Source organism: Myxine glutinosa, chromosome 12 (assembly GCF_964187855.1).
Source record: "Myxine glutinosa chromosome 12, kmMyxGlut1.1, whole genome shotgun sequence".
Classification (NCBI taxonomy): Eukaryota; Metazoa; Chordata; class Myxini; order Myxiniformes; family Myxinidae; genus Myxine; species Myxine glutinosa.
Genome location: NC_136272.1, coordinates 105578892 through 105604585, shown reverse-complemented (window position 1 = coordinate 105604585; position 25694 = coordinate 105578892). Strand labels below are relative to the sequence as shown.

At 45.3% G+C, this 25694-nt stretch overlaps 1 protein-coding gene across 2 annotated transcripts in view; it reads right to left on the bottom strand.

Moving 5' to 3' along the window:
• STARD10 (StAR related lipid transfer domain containing 10) overlaps positions 1-23281 on the bottom strand; it is a 55334-nt gene extending 32053 nt beyond the window's left edge. Inside the window, exons 1-2 of one of the 2 annotated variants that reach the window (XM_078766165.1) lie at positions 23146-23281; positions 22700-22955 (exon numbers count right to left, since the gene is read on the bottom strand). In XM_078766165.1, the coding sequence (XP_078622291.1) occupies positions 22700-22861 (162 nt within the window). In that variant the 5' untranslated portion in view covers positions 22862-22955; positions 23146-23281. The other variant, XM_068132293.2, reaches the window with a different exon arrangement.
• Between the last annotated feature and the right edge of the window lie 2413 nt (positions 23282-25694).

Genomic DNA, 25694 nt, shown 5'->3' with positions numbered 1-25694 from the left:
CGGCCCAGCCATGCCCCCAGAACGTGATGCAGGCAAGCAGCCACGGGCTGCATAAGAGCAAACAACAACCAGTTTTCTCACTTCCCATGTACAAAAGATCAAATACATTCTAAAACCGACTCACAAACCAAGTTGAAAGGGAAAAACAAGGAAAGAAAAACTAAAGGAATACATGGATACTGTGGAATACATCATATGTAATACAACGGTTTCACATGCAAAAGGCACAATGTGCACACAAAAAGGAATTTCATTCAGCCTTCAGCATACTGCATTCAGCCGGAGAACGCTTGGATTTCGAAGAGGGTCAGAGAGCGGTATTCAGGATTGCAAAGCAGATAGCGAAAGAGAGGTGCGATGTGATGGGGGTGAGTTGCTTGAAGGATGAAGTGGGACAAATCGTTGTGGACCCAGATGGAATTAAAGGAAGATGGAAAAGATATATGGAAATACTGTTGAATACAGAGAATGAATGGGATGGCAACATAGAGAGTAACCCAGTTTTAGGACCGGCAGAGAAGATAACCGAGAAGGAAGTTGAGGAAGCGATAAAAGCAATGAAGAGTAGAAAAGCAGGAGGGCCAACGGGAGTTGTGGGAGATATGTTGAAGGCAGCAGGAAATTGGGGTGTGAAGAGAATGACGGAGATCTGTAATCTGGTGGTGAAAGAAGGCCGCATTCCAGTGGATTGGGAACTAAGTACCCTTGTCCCTCTATACAAGGGGAAAGGTGACCCTCTGGACTGTGGCTCATATCGAGCGATAAAGTTATTGGAGCATGGAATGAAGGTATTGGAAAGGGTGTTGGAGAGGAGTGTTACGGATTCGTCACTTCCGCTGGGGTGGTTTTCACCCACAGGACATGTTTCTGATATTATGTATTATTATTAGTTTCACAAGGTTTATTATTCACGAACGGTTATCAAAAGTTAAAAAGGATAACTAAGTGAAACAGGAAACCGAAGGAGAAGACAATGAGTTGAAGAAGAAGAAGAGAGAGAGGACAGTGAAAGACGTCAGAGCTCCGGACCTAGCGTGGTCGAGCGTACCTGGCGAGTGAGCGTCAAGTCCTTGAAAGGAATCTCGGGCGATCGGTGTTATCGCTGACGTTGTGGAAAAGCCTGTGAAGTCAGGCACAGGCGTGAGGTTCCGGAGAATCTTCGCCGCAAGGCCGCAGCTCGAGTGAGAGCCGTCCGCCATTTCGCCCCGCGCGCTGCCTCCATCGGGAAAGGTTTGTGTCGCGTCGGCTGGGCTTATCCTCCGGTGGTTTGCCGGGGACAGCTGTGCAAGAAAGCGGCGTCTGAAGATTGCCCTGCGGTTCGCCGATTGAACGGCAAATGTGTACGCGTGCGTCTTCGGCGATTTCCCTTTCTACCACGAGTGCTGGGTGTTGGACCACGTGACTTCGGTGTCGCTTCGACCGTCTACGCCTCGGTTGCTCTTGATCGGACATTGGTTCAACGATCGCCGGAGCGCATCAACTTCGCCTTGGAGGGTTATAGCGACATTGTGGAGGGCTCGGTTCCATTTTCCTGGGACTGCCGTGAGTTGGGGTTACATTACTAGATAAGGTGGTACCATCTTAAGAGATTTATTGTATTGTATTGTATTGTATTATTCCCGTGTGATTTTTACGCCAGGAAGAGGGAGAATGAGACCCATGTGGAGTTTGCCAGAATGAAAGAAACCATGTTTGATAGGTGGTGTGATTCAAAGGGGGTTGGGAAAGACTTCGAACTATTGCGACAATTGATCCTGGTGGAGGAATTCCAGCAGTGTGTCCACGAGGACATTAAAGTACATCTGGAAGAAAGGAAAGTACCAAAGTTATATGAGGCAGCAACCATGGCAGATGACTATGCCTTAACACACAGGATGAGGTTCCATAAACCTAACTTCCCGCCTAGAGTTCGCACGGAGAGTTATGATACATCTGGTGCGGAGAACGAAGATTCAGGGGGGCGGCCTCGCGATGACTATGAGGACCACTCTGATACCACGACTTCTAGAAATTTGAAGGCACCAGTTCCAAGCCAGACTTATCCTCCGGGGGCGCGAGAAAAACCACAAGGTTCTTCTCCGGGCCTACTTGCGCTTTTTGCCATAAACCTGGACACTTGATGTCCCACTGTTATGCTCTGGGAAAGGAAAATCAGGAGCGGAGTTCGACTTGTACAACTCCGAATGCAATGGCCAGTGTGAGAAATCACCCTCAAAAGGGTTACCAACCATTTATTTCAAAGGGGTTTGTATCACTGGATGGAGACCCGACTACCCGGAAACCTGTTAGGGTATTGAGGGACACCGGAGCACATCAATCTTTAATGCTTGAAGGCATCTTGCCATTGTCAGAGGCGACAGCAACTGGTGATAGTGTTCGTTTACAGGGGATTGGTGGCTGTGTTAGAGCTCCACTTCAGGCCATCCAGTTGGAGTCCAATGTGGTGTCAGGACCGGTCACCGTAGGTTTACAAACCACTCTTCCTGTAGAGGGAGTATCTGTTGTTATCGGGAATGATTTGGCCGGTGGTCAAGTTTATGGTTGTTAAAAAGCCCAGTAGGGAAAATAACACCACACCAGTTAGGGATGGCGACAAAGTTAGCAAGTTATTTGTAGGTGGACTGAACTTCAAAACAAAGGAAGATGTTCTGGAGTCTGCCTTCAGCAAATATGGACTGCTTTTGGAAGTAGTGCTGATAAAAGACAGATAAGAGACACAAAAGTCAAGAGGGTTTGGCTTTGTCACGTTTGAAAACTCAAAGGACGCCAGAGATGCAGAAAAGGATCTGAATAGCAAGAAGTTGGAGGGTCGGACCATAACCGTAGGGAGGGCATTTCGTAGGCGCCGAGGGGTCTGCAGAAGAGGACAACTTGGCGGTAGTTTTAGTGGTGGCCGCAGCCGATATTACTATGGAGGCTCCCAGAGTTACGGCATCTCCCGAAAGAATGATTATCAGGGTAGCGGCCGAGAAGGAGACCGCTATTCCCGTGACCACAGGGACAAGCGGTCCAACCGGGATTATTACGAAAGTTAGAAAGAGTTGAAGCACTGAATGCTGCGGAGCAGCCGAGCAAAAAATCCTACACGGATTAACTGTGAACGCCACGTTCATAAAGGCGTGCATTGTAGTGAACTTTCCTACACGGATTAACCATGAATGCCACGTTCCTAAAGGCATCCATGTAGTAAACGTTCCTGCACGGACTAACCGTGAACTCCACGTTCCTAAAGGCGTCCATGTAGGGAATACTTCCAGGCCTCACCACCCAACCACCATGGAACCTGGCCTTCAGCTCGGCCTCCCGGGAAAAGTGCTATAGATTTACTGGCCTTGGATTTTTGATCACCACCCCTTAACCTTCATTCACAAGAAACTGAAAGTAAAAATCAGAGGGTGATGAGATGGAGTTTGGCTTTGCAGGTGTCCAACGGGAAATTGAGCATGTAAAGAGCAGGGACAATGTCGTTGCTGATGCTTTGCCCAGAGTGAATTAACTTTGGAAATCTCTGTGGGTTGTGTGAAATTTTGTTGCTTTATTTTTGGGGAGTGTTGAATATTGTTGCCCATGGGAATTGATGATGTGGGTTGTGAATTTACTTTTGTTTTTAAAAAAGTTTGCATGCAAAGAAAGTTTTCGCTGTGTTCAAACTTTCTTTCTTGAGGGGGGGAAGTGTTACGGATTCGTCACGTCCGCTGGGGTGGTTTTCACCCACTGGACATGTTTCTGATATTATGTATTATTATTAGTTTCACAAGGTTTAATATTCACGAACGGTTATCAAAAGTTAAAAAGGATAACTGTAAGTGAAACAGGAAACCGAAGGAGAAGACAATGAGTTGAAGAAGAAGAAGAAGAAGAGAGAGGATAGTGAAAGACGTCAGAGCTCCGGACGTAGCGTGGTCGAGCGTACCTGGCGAGTGAGCGTTGAGTCCTTGAAAGGAATCTCGGGCGATCGGTGTTATCGCTGACGTTGTGGAAAAGCCTGTGAAGTCAGGCACAGGCGTGAGGTTCCGGAGAATCTTTGCCGCAAGGCCGCAGCTCGAGTGAGAGCCGTCTGCCATTTCGCCCCACACGCTGCCTCCATCGGGAAAGGTTTTTGTCGCGTCGGCTGGGCTTATCCTCCGGTGGTTTGCCGGGGACAGCTGTGCAAGACAGCGGCGTCTGAAGATTGCGCTGCGGTTCGCCGATTGGACGGCAAATGTGTACGCGCGTCGCGTGCGTCTTCGGAGATTTCCCTTTCTACCGCGAGTGCTGGGTGTTGGACCACGTGACTTCGGTGTCGCTTCGACCGTCTACGCCTCGGTTGCTCTTGATCGGACATTGGTTCAACGATCGACGGAGCGCATCAACTTCGCCTTGGAGGGTTATCGAGACATTGCGGAGGGCTCGGTTCCATTTCCTGGGAGTGCCGCGAGTTGGGGTTAGGTTACTAGATAAGGTGGAACCATCTTAAGAGATTTATTGTATTGTATTGTATTGTATTATTCCCGTGTGATTTTTAATATATTCTTTTTGTTGATAACCATTGGTGTGGTTTCCTTATTGATTTGGATTGTTCCCTTTGAGGATTTCATGGATGGTTTCAGTAGTGATTGATTTTGACACGGAATAACATCTATATCTTTCTGCCAGGGTTCCTCTCGGGGTTCGGGGGGTTACCGAGACCAGGAGATTGCAGAGGACCCCGTAACAGGAGGATAAGGAAGAAAGTGAAGATTGACGAAATGCAGTTTGGATTTATGCCAGGAAGAGGAATGACAGACGCGCTTTTTATTGTGAGGCAGTTGCAGGAGAAGTATATGGAGAAGAGGAAGAAGTTGTTTCTTGGGTTTGTTGATCTGGAGAAAGCATTCGATAGGGTTCCACGTGAAGTCGTGACATGGGCATTGAGGAAGTTAGGAGTGGAGGAATGGTTGATCAGAGTAGTGATGGCAATGTACAAAAGAGCGCGCACAGCTGTAAGGACGAAGGATGGGAACAGTGGTGAGTTTGAGGTGAAGGTGGGAGTGCATCAGGGGTCGGTACTAAGTCCACTACTACTTGCAGCTGTGATGGAGGTGCTGGCTCGGAACGTAAAGGAGGGTTTACCGTGGGAGTTGTTGTATGCAGATGATCTGGTGTTGATTGCAGAAAGTATGGATGAGCTGAAGGAGAAGATGAACAAGTGGAAGGAATGTATGGAGACAAAAGGTCTGAAGGCGAATATCGGAAAAACGAAAGTGATGGCAAGTGGTAAAGCATGTGGTGAGGTGGAAAGAACTGGGAAGTGGCCGTGTGCTGTGTGCAGGAAGGGTGTCGGAGTGAATTCCATTCAATGTACAATGTGGGTTCATCAAAAATGTAGTGGTTTGAGAGGGTCATTAACCAGTGTGGCAGCTACATTCAAGTGTAAGGTATGCACAGAGGGAGCTGCAGATGGAGGAAATGTTGAGTTGGATCTTGGAGACGGCATGAAGCTGGAAGGTGCGAAAACATTTTGCTACCTAGGAGACATGCTACAATGTTACAATGGAGAAGGTGGATCAGACTCGGCAACGGTTGCTCGAGTGAGATGTGCATGGAAGAAGTTTCGGGAACTGAGTGGCGTGCTGACGAGAAGGGGAGTGTCGTTGAAGCTGAAGGGAAAGGTGTATGCTGCATGTGTGAGAAGTGTTAAGATTTATGGGAGCGAGACATGGGTAATGAACGTAGAGCAGCAACGAAGGCTGGAATGGGTGGAAATGCGAATGGTTCGGTGGATGTGTGGAGTATCGTTGAGAGAGAGGAAGACAAATGATGAATTGCTAAAGATGATGGGAATAGAGCCTGTGATGGATGCTGTGAAGAGAAACAGTTTGAGATGGTTTGGTCATGTATTGAGGAAGGATGAAAGTGACTGGTTGAGAAGTGATGGAAATGAATGTGGAAGGAAGTAGAGGACGGGGAAGACCGAGAAAGACTTGGCTAAAGATGGTCGAAGAAGAAATGCGGGCAAGGGGGGTAACAAGGGGAGATGCAGAAAATAGGGCAAAACGGAGAAGATTGTCATGGGGACCGCAAGGCTAACCCCCGCTCTTGCAGGGAAAATGGCCTTAAAATGCCTGTTGTTGTTGTTGTTGTTGTTGTCTTCAGCATACTGTATCATAAATCCTTACAACAGGTTAAGTAAAACATCGAAGATAAGTAAAATTGACAGAATAAATGATTAAATGGCTTTTTGAATACAAAGTGGTGTGATTGGCCAAATAGTTTTCAACCTTGTGTTGTTTTACTTGTGCACATACATATAAACAACAAAATATTACAAAGACAAAAAAATTGTAAAGATTTCCATTTCAGAAAATCTTCGTCGTCCAAAAGCGTGGTGCAGAGGAAGACCACTTACCTTTGAGTTGTCTAGCCTGGGTTCGATAACCGATCCGACCATAAACTGCCCGATTAGTGCTTTGCAGATAGGACGTTGTGTAATAAAGTCGACGTTAAGCCGGTTGTTCAATCTGTCAGCATTAGTTGGTGGACCTTAAATATCCCAGAGTCTTTCGAGATGAGTCATCGCTGGACAAGTCCAAATTCCTGCCACCTTCCGTTGAACGTCAGGCCTAGCTGGCAGGTTTGTGAAAGATGACCCCACAAGAAAGGTGGGAATAATTGGGGTCATTAAGGTATCAGTAGTAGTAGTAGTAGTAGTATAAAATGTTCAGGCTTATACTACAATTATTTTTAAATGCTGCCAATCTATCTATCTATAATTCCAGTAATCTCTGTGTGTGTGTGTGTGTATGTGTGTGTGTATGTGTGTGTGTCTGTGTGTTTGTCTGTGACCGCTGTTTCTCGACAACCACGGGTCCGATATACTTGAAACTTGCCAGGTATATTGCTGGGGACCCGAGGATGTGCCTTTTCAAGGTTTCATATTAATCGGAGAAGTAGTTACCGAGCTATTAGTAAAAGTAACGCAAGCCGTTCGCTTTGGCTTTGCGAATGGACCGAACCATTTCATGTAAATAGAGGGGGGGGGGGGGGGGGGTTCTACCGTACTCGCAAGCCGTTCGCTTTGGCTTTGCGAATGGACCAAACCATTTCATGTAAATAGAGGGGGGGGGGTTTCTGTGGTCGTTACTGCCACGTGGTTTCAAAGTTTTTTTTTGTTGTTGTTGTTTGCACGCATGTTTTTTTGCACCCACGTACGGGCACGCCCTAGTATATATAAAACACAGTTTGTTTGTGTGTTACCTATAGACTCATAAACGGAGAGGCTCATGTACTTGATTTTTGGCATAAACATGGCCATTGGGCCCGGGAAGGACATGGCCCACCTAAAAATGACCCCCGATGATGATCCATATTTTTTTATTCATAGTTAACGTATCGCATTTCAGCGAGGAACATTATACACTGAATCGCAGCCTGTGCCACAGCAGCGCTCTGATTCGCTCAGAGCGATCACATGATGTTCCATCCTCGCCGCCAGACGCGCTCACGTACTCGATTTTTGGCATAGACGTGGCCATTGGGCCCGGGAAGGACATGGCCCACCTACAAATGACCTCCAATGACGAGATCCATATTTTTTATTCATAGTTATTACGTAGCGCATTTCAGCGAGGAACATTATACACTGAATCGCAGCCTGTGCCACAGCAGCGCTCTGATTCGCTCAGAGCGATCACATGATGTTCCATCCTCACCACCAGACGCGCTCACGTACTCGATTTTTGGCATAGACGTGGCCATTGGGCCCGGGAAGGACATGGCCCACCTACAAATGACCTCCAATGACGAGATCCATATTTTTTATTCATAGTTATTACGTAGCGAATTTCAGCAAGGAACATTATACACTGAATCGCAGCCTGTGCCACAGCAGCGCTCTGATTCGCTCAGGCGGTCACATGATGTTCCATCCTCGCCGCCAGACGCGCTCACGTACTCGATTTTTGGCATAGACGTGGCCATTGGGCCCGGGAAGGACATGGCCCACCTACAAATGACCTCCAATGACGAGATCCATATTTTTTATTCATAGTTAACGTAGTGCATTTCAGCAAGGAACATTATACACTGAATCCCAGCCTGTGCCACAGCAGCACGCTGATTCGCTCAGAGCGATCACGTGATGTTCCATCCTCGCCGCCAGACTCGCTCACGTACTCGATTTTTGGCATAGACGTGGCCATTGGGCCCGGGAAGGACATGGCCCACCTACAAATGACCTCCAATGACGAGATCCATATTTTTTATTCATAGTTATTACGTAGCGAATTTCAGCAAGGAACATTATACACTGAATCGCAGCCTGTGCCACAGCAGCGCTCTGATTCGCTCAGAGCGATCACATGATGTTCCATCCTCGCCGCCAGACGCGCTCACGTACTCGATTTTTGGCATAGACGTGGCCATTGGGCCCGGGAAGGACATGGCCCACCTACAAATGACCTCCAATGACGAGATCCATATTTTTTATTCATAGTTAACGTAGTGCATTTCAGCAAGGAACATTATACACTGAATCCCAGCCTGTGCCACAGCAGCACGCTGATTCGCTCAGAGCGATCACGTGATGTTCCATCCTCGCCGCCAGACTCGCTCACGTCCCCCCCTCCCCTCTCCCTTCCTCCCCCTCCCCTCCCTCCCCCATCCCCTCCCGTCCGCTCCCCTCCCGTCCCGTCCCCTCTCCTCCCCCACCCATCCTCGCCCCTCCTCTCCTCTCCCCTCCCCTCCTCTCCCCTCCTCTCCCCTCCCCACCTCTCCCCTCCCCACCCCACCCCTCCCCTCCCCTCCCCACCCCTCCTCACCCCTCCTCACCCCTCCTCCCCCGCCCGGCAACGCCGGGGAACTTCTGCTAGTAATCAATATATTGTGTACAATGAGGTACATAGCAAGCAAATTTGGCTACATAATAAATCGAGACCATAATAATGAATTTCAGGTGACCAAGGGTAGGATTATTTGTTAAATTGCCTGCAAAGGTAAGGAAATCCAACCAGCATTCAACTCTCAACAGAAAATCGTACCTAAACTCAAAGCCGCAGCTCGTAATATGATAGTTTTAATTATTAACAATGCTGTAATACTCATGAGGTCCATTATCTCGCACTATGGTGTATTTGCTGCAAAAGTCAATTAACGGAGGGTCCGCGCTCCACGTTGGACTCGGAATAATTGTTTTAATCAAGGCCGTGGCTTCTTGTGAAGTTTACCAAACAAGCAGGAGAAATTCTCGAACATAAGGAAGTGAACAGAGAGCTGTACAGGAAGCTATCAGCATTCCAAGAAATGTCTCAATTTTCACATCCTGGTTGGAATGGAGGAGGAAATTCCAAAATGGTGACTCATTGTCAAAGCAACAGGTTCCTCCATGGTTAAAAAGGGGGGAGGCAACAAAAGGTAGAAAAAGTCAATCTAACAAAACAGGGAGGTAAAGGAAAGGTAATCTTAAACGGATTTGCAGAAAGTTAAATTGCAGTGATGCCAATCAAACTGTCGGTTCATAACTAAGTTCAGTGGTCACGTCGGATTACACAAACCGACAAGGACAATCCCACATAGTAAGGGCATTTTATGAGATATTTCACAAATCTGTTAACTAAATTGTTACCAAAAAATTTCTTCACCAATATGTTTGTAAAGGTGTGTAATAACATGTGTTAAAATGTTGAAGTTCAACTCCCGTGGGAAACCCAGAAAAAAAGCTGTTGAATTCGGGTACCGAAAAATTATTTTCAATAATTTTTATTTTTTTAAATCGGCCCTTAAGTAACTTATGAGGGGTCAAATAAGGGTTTTTCATGATTCTGAGTTGATTGTTAACATTTATATTTTCACTTTTACATTTACACACAAAGTAGCTTTTATTTCACATACATATATAATACTCAAGAGTTATTTCTCATTCACAATGCTCAAACCTTTGCTCAAACACTGGCACTACTGGGTCTGAGTGTCTGGCTCCCATCTTCCCATCAGCCACCTTCTCCATGAAGGTCTTCATGTCACCACGCTCCTCCTCAGTGAAGGCAAGTTTCATGATGTGTTGATAGATGGCTGCATCGATGAGGAGGTGAACACGGATTGCCTTGTCAAAACATCCTCCATCCATGATGTGGTTGGCTGTCGTACTTCCAGGATAGATCAACTGGATCACATCTAGTAGTCCAGAATCTTCCATGATGTTACCCATTGATCCAAGATAAGACTTCAGCAGGTGAAAACCACCCAACCTTGGAATGACGGGTAGATTTGCCTGCTTTATTATATTCACAGCCTTCAGCCAAATCGGAAGATCAAAGGTCACTATAGCGACCCCAGCGCGCCGTATGCACTCTTTCAGAGTGGTGAAGATGGTGTTGAGGTCATTAGGGTCTCCTTCAATAACTGGGAGGAACTCGATCTGTGTGCTCTGCTTTGCATCATTAGCATGGATTCTCTTCATCCAGCCATTCCAGTTGGAGTGTGGGAACTCAGGATCGTTGGCTTTGATCACCCACCCCGCTGCCCAGAGTGTGTCACCTGGAGTGAGGAGTGGCTGATCATGAGCCAGGGAGGAGGAAAGCTCAGCGAGGGGGAGAAACATGATCGCGTTCGTTCCTATCTGTTTCCTGTTCGTAAATGGAATAATCTTTACTTCAGTTCCTCTCAGGATCTTAGCTTTGTCGAGTGCCTTCAACTTCACCCGGGGGAAAGCTGCTGTTGTCTGTGGATCTGGCAAAGGTGGTGCCGGAGAGGTGACTTCGATCCAACCCATTGAGTGAAAGGGAGTGTTTCCGTGAATAGAGACAATGTTTAAATCTATATTGTCTCCAACAAACTGAGTGACTGCATTGTTTGTTTCCCCAACCTTCATAAAGACCACCTGATCATTACTTGACAATTCACTTTCACTGGCTGGCACTTTGGCTGTCATCACTGATTGATCCTCAAGCGCAGCATCAACCGCAACCTCATCATTGATCTGTTCATCTGTTTCCTCCACAATGGTGTCAAGAGTGCCAGAAGTATCTGGAACATCATCTCCACTCCTATTATTAAGGAAGCAGTATTTGTAGTTTTGTGTCTCCGTGTAAGACTCAGTGTATCCCAGCCGGTGGAACTTGTTGAGCATCCATTTTGACCCAAATCTATGATCAAGTTGTATGGCAAGCCCCATTTGGTGTGGCAATACTCCAGACCGAGGTCGACAGGCCTTAATAAAATTCTGCCCCCAAATGGCAACTCTTTCGTCTGTCTTGACAATCAGTCTCAAGAACATCTGAAGGCTTGCAGGAACAAGTGTCAGCTGACTATCGATGTCAGTCATACTGTGTGTGGTGGGGTATGACTTTGGACCTAAATCAATCAAGGCAATATCATTGGATATGAACTTGAGTGCCGTCTTTATGATCTGAGTCTTCTCATCTCCATGGTCAAGATTAGCATGATGCCCTCGCAGAATATTGTCGGTGCCATCTTTGAGACAGAGTACATCTGCCCTTCTTTCCTGTGTTGTGAAATACAAGGTGTCTTCGTATTTCTCTAGAAGTTTTATCTTTAGCCAATGCTTTGAATAGGAAAGGCTCTTCTCTGGTGACTGATCAAACTCCTGCAGCTTTTCATGGACTTGGTCCATGTTCATTACCCCATGCTCTAATTCTGAGTCTAACCATTCGCAGAATTCAATAAAAACTGCCTCTCGCTCCTCATCAATACTCCTCTGTCCTCTCTTCCTTTTTCCTTCCTCATCAGTCTTGGACAAACCGTCACCTCTCGCAAACATAAGTTTGCATCGCAAATGGTACAGTGTTTCTTCTGCTACCAAGTCGTTGATCCCTTCCAGGCGTCCAGTGACTTCAGTGCCCCAGTCATCCCCGCGACTCCGTGCTGTCTTCAGCAAGCTTGCCTTCAGTGTATCTGCAGTCAAATTATCTGGCACTCTATTTCTTTCTAGCTTGTGCTGGATTATTTTTGTAGAGCTGGGCTGGTTGGTTGCAAAGAATGCATACATCCTTATACAGGAGGTCAACTGACTGTGATCTTCTAGAACTGCAGCCAGTTGATGAACTGAACTCACAAGTAGTGCGTCTTCTCTTCAACTTTGATGACTCTTTCTCTGCCTTTGATGCTTGAGCTGACTTCTTGGTGGTTGCAACAAAGTTGTTGTACAGATCATTTTTACACTTCTGGTGGTACCTCAGTTTTCCTTCCTTTTGAGCCTCCTTCATACGTTCCACAACAGTAACATTTTCGACAGTTTCTGCTTGTTTCAATAAAGTTGAGTATCCCTTTGGAGTTGCCTGTATGAGCCTTTCAGCTGGTGTATCCGAGCGTGCACAGATGAAGCAATTGAGCACAGGTGGAGTAACGTCTTCATCCATATTGCTAGACTCCATGTCCTGCAAAGTAGAAAATGAGATATATTTAGAAATTATTTTTCCACAAAGGAGTGTCTGTGGTGAAATATAAATGTTAACAATCAACTCAGAATCATGAAAAACCCTTATTTGACCCCTCATAAGTTACTTAAGGGCCGATTTAAAAAAATAAAAATTCTCGAAAATAATTTTTCGGTACCCGAATTTAACAGCTTTTTTTCTGGGTTTCCCACGGGAGTTGACCTTCAACATTTTAACACATGTTATTACACACCTTTACAAACATATTGGTGAAGAAATTTTTTGGTAACAATTTAGTTAACAGATTTTCATATGTTTCCCTTACTAACAAAGCAGGCAACATCGGATCCAGGCAAGAGAACACCGATCACCGAGTACAACCAAGATGCCACTTGGACATTCACCCAAATTAAAAAATAAAAATATTAAATACAAATGAGTTCAACATTTATAGTTGGCCGACTCAGAGAAGATCACACTGAAGCTCCCAACTTATCAAAGACCCCAAAACCCGAGCCATGTAACGAGAAAATAACGACCGAATGCACAATTCACTGAGGCATCATCTCAGGGCTACATTTCCAGGTGCTTGGTGTCGCATGGATCACAATGACATGTATCCGCGGCGCGTAGATCGAGGATGAAGTTTCCACAGGCTAGTAATAGTTGCCACTGATGAGAGCAATGCTGGCCATGGCCATTCTACCTGGTGACACCAATGTCAGCACGGTGTCAACACCAAAAGAGTTCGTAGAACACCTGACACCACAAAGTCTTCAGAAAAAGGACGTGGGAAGGGTCTTTTAAATTTTTGCTTATTGCGTTTCCGAGCACGATCTATTTCCTACCAGCCGCGATATTGGGAAAATATAGATATTGGTCGCATATCGGCGTAAAATGCCATAATATATATTTTTTGCAAGTTCCATGAAACAGGTTTTGGAAGTGTCAATAAGGCGATGCGTGTTCACCATTCAAATATATAATTCAACTGAAATAAAAGGTTTTAAAGGCTGAAGGAAAAAATAAAATCAGACGTTTACCACCATTGATTCAGCACCTTTTACACCACCCTATTTAACACATTTTAAAAATTCAGAAGTTTACCGCATTTGATTCAGCATCTTTCACACCATCCTATTTAACACATTTAAAAAAAAATCAGATGTTTACCGCAATTGAGTCAACGTCTTTTACACCACCCTGTTTAACACATTTTAAAAATTCAGAAGTTTACCACATTTGATGCAGCATCTTTTACACCACTCTATTTAACACATTTAAAAAATTCAGAAGTTTACTGCATTTGATTCAGCATCTTTTACACCACCCTATTTAACACATTAAAAAAAAAATCAAATGTTTACCGCCAATGAGTCAACGTCTTTTACACCACCCTATTTAGCACATTTAAAAAATTCAGAAGTTTACCGCGTTTGATTCAGCGTCTTTTACACCACCGTATTTAACACATTAAAAAAACAACAACAGATGTTTACCGCCATTGAGTCAACGTCTTTTACACCACCCTATTTAACACATTTTAAAAATTCAGAAGTTTACCGCATTTGATTCAGCATCTTTCACACCATCCTATTTAACACATTTTAAAAAATATCAGATGTTTACCGCCATTGAGTCAACGTCTTTTACACCACCCTATTTAACACATTTTAAAAATTCAGAAGTTTACCACATTTGATGCAGCATCTTTTACACCACTCTATTTAACACATTTAAAAAATTCAGAAGTTTACTGCATTTGATTCAGCATCTTTTACACCACCCTATTTAACACATTTAAAAAAATAATCAGATGTTTACCGCCAATGAGTCAACGTCTTTTACACCACCCTATTTAACACATTTTAAAAATTCAGAAGTTTACCGCATTTGATTCAGCATCTTTTACACCACCCTATTTAACACATTAAGAAAAAAAATCAGATGTTTACCGCCAGTGAGTCAACATCTTTTACAGCACCCAATTTAATACATTTTAAAAATTCAGAAGTTTACAGTATTTAATTCAGCGTCTTTTACACCACCCTATTTAATACTTTTTTTTTTTTAAATCAGATGTTTACCGCCATTGAGTCAACGTCTTTTACACCACTCTATTTAACACATTTTTAAAAACCACAACAGATGTTTACCACCATTGGGTCAACGTCTTTTACACCACCCTATTTAACACATTTTTAAAATTCAGAAGTTTACCGCATTTGACTCAGCATCTTTTATACCACCCTATTTAACACATTAAAAAAACAATCGGATGTTTATCTCCATTGAGTCAAAGTCTTTTACACCACCCTATTTAACACATTTTAAAAATTCAGCAGTTTACCGCATTTGACTCAGCATCTTCAACACCACCCTATTCAACACTTAAAAAAAAAAATCAGATGTTTACTGCATTTGATTCAGCATCTTTTACACCACCCTATTTAACACATAAAAAAATTAAATATCAGATGTTTACCGCCATTGAGTCAACGTCTTTTACACCACCCGATTTAACACATTTTAAAAATTCAGAAGTTTGCCGCATTTGATTCAGCGTCTTTTACACCACCCTATTTAACGCATTAAGAAGAAAAAAATCAGATGTTTACCGCCATTGAGTCAACGTCTTTTACACCACCCTATTTAACACATAAAAAAAAACAACAACAGATGTTTACCGCCATTGAGTGAACGTCTTTTCCACCACCCTATTTAACATATTTTAAAAATTCAGAAGTTCACCGCATTTGATTCAGCGTCTTTTACACCACCCTATTTAACATATTTTTTTAAAAATCAGATGTTTAGCGCCATTGAGTCAACGTCTTTTACACCACCCTATTTAACACATTTTAAAAATTCAGAAGTTTGCTGTGTTTAATTCAGCATCTTTTACACCACCCTATTTAATACATTATAAAAAAAAAATCAGATGTTCACCGCCATTGAGACAACATCTTTTACACCACCCTATTTAACACATTTTAAAAATTCAGAAGTTTACTGCATTTGATTCAGCATCTTTGGCACCACCCTATTTAACACTTAAAAAAAAAATATCAGATGTTTACCGCCATTGAGTCAACGTCTTTTACACCACCCAATTTAACACATTTTAAACATTCAGAAGTTCACCGCATTTGATTCAGCGTCTTACACCACCCTATTTAACACATTAAGGAAAAAAAATCAGATGTTTACCGCCATTGAGTCAACGTCTTTTACACCACCCTATTTAACACATTTTAAAAATTCAGAAGTTTACCGCATTTGATTCAGCATCTTTCACACCATCCTATTTAACACATTTTTTTAAAAATCAGATGTTTACCACCATTGAGTCAACGTCTTTTACACCACCCTATTTAACACATTTTAAAAATTCAGAAGTTTACCACATTTGATGCAGCATCTTTTACACCACTCTATTTAACACATTTAAAAAATTCAGAAGTTTACTGCATTTGATTCAGCATCTTTTACACTACCCTATTTAACACATTAAAAATAATAATCAGATGTTTACCGCCAATGAGTCAACGTCTTTTACACCACCCTATTTAACACATTGAAAAAACAATCAGATGTTTACCTCCATTGAGTCAACGTCTTTTACACCACCCTATTTAACACATTTTAAAAATTCAGAAGTTTACCGCATTTGATTCAGCATCTTTTACACCACCCTATTTAACACATTAAGAAAAAAAATCAGATGTTTATCGCCAGTGAGTCAACATCTTTTACACCACCCAATTTAATACATTTTAAAAATTCAGAAGTTTACAGTATTTAATTCAGCGTCTTTTACACCACCCTATTTAATACATTTTTTTTTTTTAATCAGATGTTTACCGCCATTGAGTCAACGTCTTTTACACCACCCTATTTAACGAATTTTTAAAATTCAGAAGTTTACCGCATTTGATGCAGCATCTTTTATACCACCCTATTTAACACATTAAAAAAACAATCAGATGTTTATCTCCATTGAGTCAACGTCTTTTACACCACCCTATTTAACACATTTTAAAAATTCAGAAGTTTACCGCATTTGACTCAGCATCTTCTACACCACCTTATTCAACACATTAAAAAAAAAAATCAGATGTTTACCACCATTGAGTCAACGTCTTTTACACCACCCTATTTCACACATTTCAAAAATTAAGAAGTTTACCACATTTGATTCAGCGTCTTTTACACCACCCTATTCAACACATTTAAAAAAAAATCAGATGATTACCGCCATTGAGTCAACGTCTTTTACACCACCCTATTTAACACATTTTTAAAATTCAGAAGTTTAACGTATTTGATTCAGCGTCTTTTACACCACCCTATTTAACACATAAAAAAAAAAAATCAGATGTTTACCGCCAATGAGTCAACGTCTTTTACACCACCCTATTTAACACATTTTAAAAATTCAGAAGGTTACCGTATTTGATTCAGCGTCTTTTACACCACCCTATTTAACACATCAAAAAAAAAACAATCAGATGTTTACCTCCATTGAGTCAACGTCTTTTCCACCACCCTATTTAACACATTTTAAAAATTCAGAGGTTTACCGCATTTGACTCAGCATCTTTTGCACCACCCTATTCAACACATTTTTTTTTAAATCAGATGTTTACAGCCATTGAGTCAACGTCTTTTACACCACAATATTTAACACATTTTAAAAATTCAGAAGTTTACTGCATTTGATTCAGCATCTTTTACACCACCCTATTTAACACATTAAAAAAAAAAATCAGATGTTTACCGCCAATGAGTCAACGTCTTTTACACCACCCTACTTAACACATTTAAAAAACAATCAGATGTTTACCTCCATTGAGTCAACGTCTTTTACACCACCCTATTTAACACATTTTAAAAATTCAGAAGTTTACCGCATTTGATTCAGCATCTTTTACACCACCCTATTTAATGCATTTGAAAAAATCAGATGTTTACCACCATTGAGACAACGTCTTTTACATCACCCTATTTAACACATTTTAAAAATTCAGAAGTTTACTGCATTTGATTCAGCATCTTTTACACCACCCTATTTAACACATTAAAAAAAAAAAATCAGATGTTTACCGCCATTGAGTCAACGTCTTTTACACCACCCGATTTAACACATTTTAAAAATTCAGAAGTTTGCCGCATTTGATTCAGCGTCTTTTACACCACCCTATTTAATGCATTAAGAAGAAAAAAATCAGATGTTTACCACCATTGAGTCAACGTCTTTTACACCACCCTATTTAACACATTTAAAAAAACAACAACAGATGTTTACCGCCATTGAGTCAACGTCTTTTCCACCACCCTATTTAACACATTTAAAAAATTCAGAAGTTTACCGTATTTCATTCAGCGTCTTTTACACCACCCTATTTAATACATAAAAAAAAAAAAATCAGATGTTTACCGCCATTGAGTCAATGTCTTTTACACCACCCTATTTAACACATTTTAAACATTCAGAAGTTCACCGCATTTGATTCAGCGTCTTTTACACCACCCTATTTAACATATTTTAAAAATTCAAAAGTTCACCGCATTTGATTCAGCGTCTTTTACACCACCCTATTTAACACATTTTAAACATTCAAAAGTTCACTGCATTTGATTCAGCATCTTTTACACCACCCGATTTAACACATTAAAAAAAAAATCAGATGTTTACCGCCATTGAGTCAACGTCTTTTACACCACCCTATTTAACACATTTTAAAAATTCAGAAGTTCACCGCATTTGATTCAGCGTCTTTTACACCACCCTATTTAACATATTTTAAACATTCAGAAGTTCACCGCATTTGATTCAGCGTCTTTTACACCACCCTATTTAACATATTTTAAAAATTCAGAAGTTCACCGCATTTGATTCAGCGTCTTTTACACCACCCTATTTAACACATTTTAAACATTCAGAAGTTCACCGCATTTGATTCAGCATCTTTTACACCACCCTATTTAACACATTTTTTAAAAAATCAGATATTTACCGCCATTGAGTCAACGTCTTTTACACCACCCTATTTAACACATTTTAAAAATTCAGAAGCTTCCCGCATTTGATTCAGCGTCTTTACACCACGCTATTTAACACATTTAAAAAACAATCAGATGTTTACAGCCATCGAGTCAACGTCTTTTACACCACCCTATTTAACACATTTTAAAAATTCAGAAGTTTGCTGTATTTAATTCAGCGTCTTTTACACCACCCTATTTAACACATTTTAAAAAACAACAACAGATGTTTACAGCCATCGAGTCAACGTCTTTTACACCACCCTATTTAACACATTTTAAAAATTCAGAAGTTTACCGCATTTGATTCAGCGTCTTTTACACCACCCTATTTAACACATTAAGAAAAAAAAATCAGATGTTTACCGCCATTGAGACAACGTCTTTTACACCACCCTATTTAACGCATTTTAAAAATTCAGAAGTTTACCGCATTTGATTCAGCATCTTTTACAACACCCAATTTAACACATTAAAAAAAAAAATCAGATGTTTACAGCCATTGAGTCAACGTCTTTTACACCACCCTATTTAACACATTTTAAAAATTCAGAATTTTACCGCATTTGATTCAGCGTCTTTTACAACACCCTATTTAACACATTTTAAAAAAACATCAGATGTTTACCGCCATTGAGTCAACGTCTTTTACACCACCCTATTTAACTCATTTTAAAAATTCAGAAGTGTACCGCATTTGATTCAGCATCTTTTACAACACCCAATTTAACACATTTAAAAAAACAGATGTTTGCAGCCATTGAGTCAACGTCTTTTACACAACCCTATTTAACACATTTAAAAAATTCGGAAGTTTACCGCATTTGATTCAGCGTCTTTTACACCACCCTATTTAACACATTTAAAAACAAGAAAGAGTAATCAGAGGTTGCACACCCTCACCGGCTCACCAGGACGTGTTTTTCATGTTTATTTTAAGGCTTTTGTGTTAAAACAAATATGGCGGCCAAACCATGTGACCGATGACATCGTTATTTATTTATTTTTCTCCACCAATTTATCCCAAGATGACACTCAAGAAATTTCATCTTGATCGGATGAAGTTTTGTATTAGCCGAATTGTGACGTCATGAAAATATTGTTGTGGTTTTGAATTTGTTCAAATAAAGGTTAATTTTCCCCCTCATAGTTAGTCACACGACAACATGTAGCCTCGCGATAGTTCAGTTATTTCATAGTATGTGTGAGCATAGTCCTTTTCCTGTGTTAGTTTTGCGTTGAGTAGAATAATGAGAGTTAGGTCCTTTCATTGCCTTATGCCGCCTTATGCCGCCTTTGGCTTTTGGCGCAAATTAACACGAGGCAGGCCTGGCAAGTCGAGGCAAGACCGAAGGAAGGCGGAGGAGAAGCCGACGGTAAGAGCGAGCCGCCAATCAGGGCTCGAAGGGAGTGGCTGCGACACTGCGTCAAGAGGCGTGGTTTGAACATTCGAGCGAGCTAAGGGGGTTGGCAATATAACCCGTTGCGCGAAGCCCCCCACGGAGTTCTGCGGAGAGGTGAGCTGAACCAAGTTATGAGAAGGGAGAGGCGCTTGTTGAACGAGTTCTGAGAGAAGACGCGCATGAATCAAGTTACAAGGCGCTCTTACAAATTAAACGCTTGGTTGAGCTTGAGGCAGAACCTCCATTGAGTTACGCGAGTGAGAGCGCGCCGGTAATTAATCGCGCTGTGAGAAACCGCCAAGCCTGGCGAGAGACGCGTACATTTCCCTCCCGCCTGCCTGCTCTGCCCTTTGTTCGAGAGACGCGCTGCAAGGATCCCTTCCGCCGCCTGCTTGCCTTCATCGAGGGACGTGCTGTGACCGGGGAGAGCCACACCGGGCGAAGCCGAACCTGGACGACCAAGTCGGTGCGTTCGGCGAGTGAACATCATCCTTCCTTCATTTCCCCCTGTGAGTGTGATCGGGCCCGTATCTGGGGATAAGTTAAGACTGAAAAGACTGCTCTGTGTCTCTTCGCCTTGTACATACTAGTGTAAATAATCATTAAACCTGTGTTCTTCCTTTTATTCGACCGTCTCGTCCCTTCCATCTATTGACTAAGCGTGGTACGAATAAAGCCGCTCTAATCGGGTTCCAATACCAAAGGTAACTGCATGGACCACGTGGTACGCAATCCGCTCGGTGTACTCAAATTACGCGTCGCTCGTGTGAGGCTTGATTCCCCGCTTCCACGGAGGCGCAGGTACTTAGGTACGTGCAAACATCGTCCCGGAACCCTACCCTGCGTTTGCCCGGGAGGGGCGATTCAAGTCTCTCGGTTGCGCCGACCCAAAAAGAACAAGGGGCTTAATCTCCCCTTGGTAAGGGCAGGAGGGTCGTGCGGAAACTGTAACATTTGGTGTCAGGAGTGGGATTGGACCGGGAGTACGCTTCACGCACTCAAAATTATGAGCAGACGAAATTTAGTCGAAAAGCCAAATTTATATTCGTGCCATGGCTAGCCAAGGCGGTCGAATGCCGGTGGGGGTAGAAATAGAGGAAGAATTAATGACCCAGGACTCACAGGAGAGACAGTTGGTAATGGAGGAAGCCGAAGAGGGGGCGGCAGCAGGGGTAGAAAATGGGGGGTGCATTGATGCAGCATCAACGCCATCAACGCCATTGATGCAGCATCTTTTACACCACTCAATTTAACATGTTAAATTAGTTCTTCGCGCCTGCTGTTTGTGTCCTTTATGACATCCTCAATTGTCATAATTGAGCTTCTGGGCGCGTGCACGATTGGGACCAATTCAAAGACAAAGTCCTGCTAAACTGCAGGTTCGTATTCCCATTCATGTTCCCATTCGTGTTAAGAAATCGATCATTCGAGGTCCATGAGGGAGCTGTTAAACCCCAACGATGATTGATCGACCTAATGAAAACTTTATGGGAACATTTTGTTCAATTTTTGAATTCAAGGAGAACAAACAAGTACAAGGAATATACTGGGTGTGTGAAAATATAAAGTTAAAAGTAACAGGTTGTTGCATTTCCAGGAGCATGTGGCCACAAATGATCGGAGAGAGTTTAAAACTCATCGATTCAGCCTCAACAGTCGATTTATCAACACCATTCACCTGGAAGGTGTGTACATGGTTATGACCTCCTGGTGACACATATTAAACCTCAAATTACAAACAGTCATGCCAAACGACATTGAACCATCTCAAAAAACTCCAAACAGATAAAACAAGTAAAGAGTGCTCTTTGGAATGAGTAAAAGAGGAGCCGATGATCTCAACTTGGACAGTTTCATGCTCGTCCACGTTGCAATGTTGGCTACATCACGTGGTAAAGCATCAACTTAACAAAAATCATTATTCGTGTAGTGATTGAAAGGTGCGTGTAGAACCTTCATGAGTGTGGTGGCACCCCGACCTCCGCGAGTGCAATGCCCCCCCATTCCTCCGCGAGTCTGCTGCCCCCCATTCCTCCGCGAGTCTGGTGCCCCCCATTCCTCCGCGAGTCTGGTGCCCCCCATTCCTCCGCGAGTCTAGTGCCCCCATCCCTACGCGAGTATGGAGCCCCCCATTCTTCCGCGAGTCTGGTGCCCCCCATTCTTACGCGAGTCTGGGGTCCCCCATTCTACGCGAGTCTGGTGCCCCCCATTCCTCTGCGAGTGTGCCCCCCATTCCTCTGCGAGTCTGGTGCCCCCCATTCCTCTGCGAGTCTGGTGCCCCCCATTCCTCCGCGTGTGTGATGCCCCCCGTTTTCCCGTGGGTGTGGTCACTGCCCCCCATTCCTTCCCGAGGGTGGTGCCCCCCATTCATCCGCGAGTTTGGTGCCCCCCATTCCTCCACACGTGTGGTGCCCCCCATTCCTCCGCGAGTGTGGTGCCCCCCATTCATCTGTGAGTGTGGTGCCCCCCATTCCTCCACGAGTGTGGTGCCACCCATTCCTCCACGAATGTGGTGCCCCCCATTCCTCCGCGAGTGTGGTGCCCCCCATTCCTCCGCGTGTGGTGCCCCCCATTCCTCCGCGAGTGTGGTGCCCCCCATTCCTCCGCGAGTGTGGTGCCCCCCATTTCCCCGTGATTGTGGTCACTGCCCCCCCATTCCTTCTCGATTGTGGTGCCCCCCATTCCTCCGCGAGTTTGTGCCCCCCCCCCCCATTCCTCCACACGTATGGTGCCCACCATTTCCCATGAGTGTGGTCACTGCCCCCCATTCCTTCCAGATGGTGGTGCCCCCCATTCCTCCGCGAGTGTGGTTATTGCCCTCCATTCCTTTCTGAGGGTGGTGCCCCCCATTCTTCCCCGCGAGTGTGATCGTTGGAACGAGAGTGTGTGTACCGGTACCTTGAGTTTCTGTACGGCACTGTTGTTCGGAAGGTCCTGCGTCCATACTGTTAGTCCCCCCTTGTTGTAGCGAATCTCCCAACCATCGTGGATCTCGCACTTGTTACGGAACGAGCTGAAGGCCGCATCGTCCGGGATCTGAACGCTCTCCGAACTACTCATGGCTCGCAGCACTCACGGGGCCGCGCCGATCGCTCCTCACCGTGATCTTCTCGCTTTCCCTCAGGTTTCCTCCTTGGGCCAGTAAACAGCACACCTGAGAGACACGCAGACGGTCGGTCGCCAAACCTGGGAGACGCGATCCAGAGTCGAGAAATCCCTCGTCAAGTCCCCGTCAATATGACCCGTGGGCAAATAAACGACCCGCCAAGGCTGGTATGACGAACAACCAAACCAAACACATTGTACGGAAGAGTGTGACGATGACGCGGAGCCACGTGGCACACCTGACGCGGTCCGACGGTCGGGAGATTAACTGGAATGATGTTGGGGTGGAGGGTCGACTCTGTATCGAGCTTGGGGGATCGAGTCAGTAACGAGCTCGGGGAGGGGGGAGTCGAATAACGAGCTCGGGGGGGAGTCGACTCTGTATCGAGCTCGGGGGAGGGGTCGACTCTGTAACGAGCTCGGGGGAGGGGTCGACTCTAACGAGCTCGGGGGGTCGACTCTGTAACGAGCTTGGGGGGGAGGTCGACTCTAACGAGCTTGGGGGGTCGACTCTGTATCCAGCTCGGGGGATCGAGTCTGTAACGAGCTCGATGGGGGAGTCGATTAACGAGCTCGGGGAGGGGGGAGTCGACTAACGAGCTCAGGGAGGGGGGAATCGACTCTAACAAGCTCTTTGGGTCGACTCTGTATCGAGCTCAGAAGGGTGGGGGGGGGGGGGGGATCGACTGTATCTAACTCGGGGGATCGAGTCTGTAACGAGCTCAGGGGGCGACTCTAACGAGCTCGGGGGGGTCGACTCTAACGAGCTCGGGGAGGTCGACTCTGTAACGAGCTTGGGGGGGCTCGACTCTGTAACGAGCGCATGGGGTCGACTCTATATCGAGCTCGGGGGCTCGACTCTATATCGAGCTTGGGGGTCGACTCTGCAACGAGCTTGGAGGGAGATCGCCTCTAACGAGCTTGGGGGAGGTCAACTCTATTGAGCTTGGGTGTGGGGGGGGGGGAGGGGTCGACTCTGATGAGCTTGGGGGGGGGGGGGAGTTCTGCAATGAACTCACCGGGGGGGGGGGTCGACTCTCTGCTCTATGTAACGAGCTCGGGGGGTAGACTCTCTAACGAGCTTGGGGGGGTCGACTCTGTATCGAGCTCGGAGGGGAGGGCGGTCGACTATGTATCGAGCTCGGAGGGGGGGTCGACTCTAACAGCTTGGGGTGTCGACTCTGTATCGAGCTCGGGGGGTCGACTCTAACGAGCTCGGGGGGTCGACTCTAACGAGCTTGGGGGGAAGGTCGACTCTGCATCGAGCTCGGGGAGGGGGGGAGTCGACTCTATCGAGCTCGGAGGGGGGATCGACTCTGGAACGAGCTTGGAGGGTCGACTCTATCGAGCTCGGGGGATCGAGTCAGTAATGAGCTCGGGGAGGAGGGGGGAGTCGACTCTAACGAGCTCGATGGGGGAGTCGATTAACGAGCTCGAGGAGGGGGGAGTCGAATAACGAGCTCGGTGGGGGTCGACTCTAACAAGCTCAGGGGGGGTCGACTCTATCGAGCTCAGAAGAGTGGGGGGGTCGACTCTATCGAGCTCGGAGGGGGGGGTCGACTCTGTAATGAGCTCGGAAGTGGGGGTCGACTCTATCGAACCCGGGGGATCGAGTCTGTAACGAGCTCGGTGGGGAGTCAACTCTGTAATGAGCTCGTGGGGTAGACTCTAACGAGTTCGGGGGGGTCGACTAACGAGCTTGGGGGGGAGTCGACTCTAACAAGCTCAGGGGGGTCGACTCTGTAACGAGTTCGGGGGGGTCGACTCTAACGAGCTCGGGGGGGGGGGTCGACTCTGACGAGCTCGTGGGGGTCGACTCTCTGCTCTATGTAACGAGCTCGGGGGGTCGACTCTCTAACAAGCTCCTGGGGTGGTCGACTCTAACGACCTCGAGAGGGGGGGTTGTCGACTGTGTAACGTCCTCGAGTGGGGGGGGGGGGGGTCGACTCTGGAACGACCTCGAGTGGGGGGGTCGACTCTAACGAGCTCAGGGGGGTCGAGACTCTAACAACCTCGGGGGGGTCGTCTCTCTGTAAGGAGCTCGGGGGGTCGGCTTCATGTAACACGAGCTCGAGGGGTCGACCGTCTGAAACGGGCTCTGTGGGGGGGTGGAGGGGGGGAGGGGAAGGTTGGCTCCCTGAAACAAGCTTGGAGTGGAGGGGGTAGGGGGTTGGCTCCCTGAAACAAGCTTGGAGGGGAGGGGAAGGGGGGGTTGGCTCTCTGTAACGAGCTAAGGGGCTCAACTCTCTGAAACGAGTCGGCGGTCAACTCTAAAACAATCTCAGGGGCTCAACGCTCTTTAACGAACTCAGGGGCTCAACTCTCTGTAACGAGCTCGGGGTTCAACTCTGAAACGAGCTCAGGGGCTCAGCTCTCTGAAACGAGCTCAAGGGCTCAACGCTCTGTAACGAGCTCAAGGGCTCAACTCTCTGTAACAAGCTCAGGGGTCAACTCTGAAACGAGCTCAGGGGCTCAACTCTCTGAAACGAGCTCAAGGGCTAAACTCTCTGTAACGAGCTCAGGGGCTCAACTCTCTGAAACGAGCTCAGGGGCACAACTCTCTGAAACGAGCTCAAGGGTTCAACTCTCTGTAACAAGCTCAGCGGGTTAACTCTGAAACAATCTCAGGGGCTCAACGCTCTTTAACGAACTCAGGGGCTCAACTCTCTGTAACGAGCTCGGGGTTCAACTCTGAAACGAGCTCAGGGGCTCAGCTCTCTGAAACGAGCTCAAGGGCTCAACGCTCTGTAACGAGCTCAAGGGCTCAACTCTCTGAAACGAGCTCAGG